Genomic DNA, 3868 nt, shown 5'->3' with positions numbered 1-3868 from the left:
TATTTAAAATTCCGAGATTCATGTCTTAAGTGGTGTTAGCCATATTTAAAGTACTCAAGCCACATGTTCCTAGTATCCAACGTATTAGATGTCTTAGGTTATGAAACATTTCCATCACTGAAGGGATTTTTATTGGGATATAGTTTTGAAAGCACCCAATAGTGCTCGGTTGCAAGGGCAGTCCCCTGTTCCGCTCACACTGGAGTGGTTTGCGATGTCTGGTTTGCCCTCTCCCTCTTGCACTTGCTTCCTCTCTCTTGCTATTCAGTTTTAGTTTCACCCTGTCTTTCCTAGATCATTGCAATGGCTGCTTATCTGCCAGCCAGCTTCTGTTCTTTCCTTCTGTTTTCAACAAGAATCATTCCCCGACTCAGCCAGTCTTAACTTCTACTGAGAGCCCTCTGTGGTAGGGTGCTGATGGGGCACTGTAGGAAGTGACACCCCCCCCCCCCCCACATCATTGCCACATTTCCTTCTCTGTACTCACACAGTTCACATTCCATGTAGGGAGAATTGTAACATATTTACATTGCGAATAACAAAGCAGGAACAACTAATAATTATCCACCCTATCCCGTGCCTTACCAAATCTTTTTCCTTTTCCTCTGCCCGCCATGGGTGTGTTCTAGTTAGCATTTCTTTACTTTTTACTTGATTACTCAATAAACCTCTTGCTTCAGATTTTTATCTTCCACAAGAATTTATATTCCTATCAGTTCATTTTACTTTTCTGAAACCCCTTCAGACCATAGGATGGAGTGAGACCATCTCATTTCGTGGCACGGTACCCTTCCTGTCTTTCCCCTTTTCCTATTACTCTTTGGTACCATTCTTTTACCAAGTTCATACATTCCCCCGCCCCCCCCCCCCGCCCGCGCGCCTATGCAATGTAATCTTTCAGTTCCCAAGATCCTGTTGCATACATCTAATAAGATTCAGCACCAAAGGTAGAGTCCAAGATGAGGTGTGCGTAACCACGATTCGATGTGACACAGCCTGTTTGACTTTGTGCATCCGAGGGGCGACTCATAAAAACATGCTACATTTCCAACCTTTGCTATTCACGGGCAGGAAACAGCCAAATTTTCTGTTACAGTCTACAGACACCTGGAGGAGAAAGGGTCAACAAAGAACTTGGGCGGCGAAGGGGGTTGTGGGAGCGCTGTTGGCGCCCGCGGGCTCATGGGAAATGTAGTGCGGTTGTCTCCAATATGGCGGCGTCCAGGTGAGGTGGTGCGTGAGGGCCCCCCTGGCTTTCTAGGGTCTGAGTTGGGCAGAATGGGGATAGAGAAAGCGGAACGCAGGTGAAAACTCATGAGACAGAAGTGTGTGCGGACGGTGGGTCGCAAATCTGGCTTCCTGTCAGCCTCTTCCCATCTGCTCCCGCCTCCTGGCCCGCGCGGAGTCCAGCGTGGGGCCGCCCAGGCCTCGCTGTCCTTGGGCCGCAGGGTGTGGGTACTGGGAGCCCTTTTAGGGTCTGGTGTGCGCGTTTGGTGGGGGACAACTGCCCCCGTGGTGTCAGTGTCAGCTGTTCTCGTTGGGGTTGGAGACAGGCAGTTGATTTCCAGCCAGTGTCAGTCCAGTGGAACAAAGGCGTGGCTGGGCAGTTGTCTTCTTGCGCGTTATCAGCTCTTGTGCCTCTTGGGTGGGATTGGTGTCAGCCTGTGGTTCTGATCGGTTACACTGAACCTTTGTTGCCAGCTGTGTGCCAGGCCCCGAAGACAGTGTCCTCCAATAGATGACAGTCCTCAGAGCCCAACACAGAAGGCAATTACAATACAAAATACGAACCCCAGGGATAGGAAAACACACTGGGTGTTAAGGAAAACGTTGAAGCTTGCCAAATTCTGGAGGAGAGACGTTTTAGGAGCTAAGATGGCAAATTCTAAGGTTTATTAAATATTTAATAAGTGGCTACTGGGTATTACATCCTATCCTGTTTGAGTGCTACTGGGTAAATAATACAAATTCCTACTTCATGGAGTGAACTTTCTATTAAGTTGTAGGAGAACAAGATTAGTTGTATGAGAAAATATACAGAATGCTTACCTTAGAAAGTTAAAAGGGGTGATATGATAAATGATGGATTTTTTTCCTAATTGCTTAAAATATCTGCTTTCTATTTAAATAGGTAATGCAGTTTGAATAGTTTCTGAATTGCAAACCATTAAATACTATTATTCCTGTACTCATTTACTGGTTTCTCCTCCCTAGAGTCAACTTATACCACTGAATTCTCCTGTGTTTAAAAATTTGTGTGTATCAAGCATTTTTGATAGGAATTTAGGATCTTTCTAGTGTTGGCTAATAAGTAGGTATAAGTTGCATATAAGCACAAGAATATTTATTATCTATATTACTTGGTAAGTTCTCTATTTCCCAAAGTGGGCTTGGACATACTGAGTACTGTTGCTACATGAGGTGTATCCAGTAGGATGTACTGGGAGTTAAACTTGCTGGTAAGCAAATAGCAGAGCCTGTATAATCTGTGGACTCTCCTCATCTATGGAGAATGTGCTCAGACTGGAGGCAGCTGAACTGGATCAGTCATGGCTAGTGTCTTAGTAAAGAGCAACCTCACTCCCATGACATGATAAGGTACATCCAAGGCTCTGGATCTGTGCAGTGATCTTAGATGCTTCTTTTCCTCACATCAGATAGTCACCAAGGTCTATTGATGCTGTGAGAATTTGCATTTCATCCGTCTCCTCTCCTTGTTCCCTTCTGAGCCTTCAGTACAGATCAGGCCAACGAGCTGCTGATCCCTCCTTACCTTCCTCTCATCCTGTCAGCTCTCCTGCCAGTAACTCTTAACGCATGTCCTCTTTGTGCTGGGAAGCTGGATTGCTAGCAGCTAAATCAGCTTGCTTCTTGTTGATCTCAGACCACTTGGGCTGTCACCTTGCCAAGCCATTGGAATTGGGGACAAGGAGCCTCAAAGACCATCTGGATTTGCCTTTCTTTACAGGCAAAAATTCCGCATGACTGAGGGAGGGAGAAAGGAAAAGGATGGTTCCGAGGCTCTATCTGCTGGTGCTGGGCTCTTAGGGGTGGATTTTTAAAAATGGTTTATCCAGCATCTAATCTCTTGTTATTTCCACTTTGCGGTCTTTGGTCATGTGAAATTTTTTTTTCCTTCTTTATTTAATTTTTATAGGGTTTTGGCTACTCTAACATTCTCCCCTCTGAAGAGGTACCCTAAAATCTGTTAAGGATTAGATAAAAGCTCCCAAATCTTTTCGCAGTTTTGGCCTTTGGAAAGGAATATGTTGCTAAAGAGACCCAAGGACATTGTGAGTTTTAGTCAAGAAACTGGCTACTTTTCTTTTCTTTGGGGTATTTTTACCCTAACTACTTAGCCAATTCCTACCTCCTATTCTTTTTTTTTTTTTTTGGTCTTTTTGAGACAGGGTCTGCCTGTAGCCCCAGCTGGCCTGGAACTCACTATGTAGACCAGGCTGGCCTTGAACTCACAGAGATCCACCTGCCTCTGCCTCCCGAGTGCTGGGATTAAAGGCGTGCATCACCGTGCCCAGCATCCTACCTCCTATTCTTATCACACCATCCTCTGAAGAGGTTACCCAAATTGCCAATAGGGAATCAGCACACAGACCGCTCTGGTTTCTTCCACGCTGAACAGGGATGCAGGGTGAGGCAATTGGAGTACCCCTTCAGTGGGTCTATCTAAAAGACTCCCAAATTGAATTGTGATTCAATACTTGAATTGTGATTAGGAGATGTGAAGGAGAAGTAAAGGCAAGAGTAATTAGCATTACAAGTTCTAGACAGGGAACTAAAAGAAAGTCAGAACAGGGCAATTTTCAAATGTTCATATGAGAGTCCATTGGAATTTCTTGACAAGGGCTTC

General features: G+C 45.1%; 1 protein-coding gene across 3 annotated transcripts in view; it reads left to right on the top strand.

Moving 5' to 3' along the window:
• Positions 1 to 1210: 1210 nt before the first annotated feature.
• Positions 1211 to 3868, top strand: part of Alkbh8 (alkB homolog 8, tRNA methyltransferase) — a 60761-nt gene continuing 58103 nt past the window's right edge. The window contains exon 1 of one of the 3 annotated variants that reach the window (XM_008829701.3): positions 1211 to 1225. In XM_008829701.3, coding sequence (XP_008827923.1) covers positions 1212 to 1225 — 14 coding nt within the window. In that variant the 5' untranslated portion in view covers position 1211. Of the gene's footprint in view, positions 1234 to 1317; positions 1339 to 3868 lie in introns of those variants that run through there. The other 2 variants (XM_029561891.1, XM_029561892.1) reach the window with 2 other exon arrangements.

This window comes from Nannospalax galili, unplaced genomic scaffold (genome assembly GCF_000622305.1).
Source record: "Nannospalax galili isolate Female #2095 unplaced genomic scaffold, S.galili_v1.0 scaffold854, whole genome shotgun sequence".
Taxonomy (NCBI): domain Eukaryota; kingdom Metazoa; phylum Chordata; class Mammalia; order Rodentia; family Spalacidae; genus Nannospalax; species Nannospalax galili.
The sequence above is the reverse complement of the archived record's forward strand: the minus strand, read 5'-3'. Positions and strand labels throughout refer to the sequence as shown.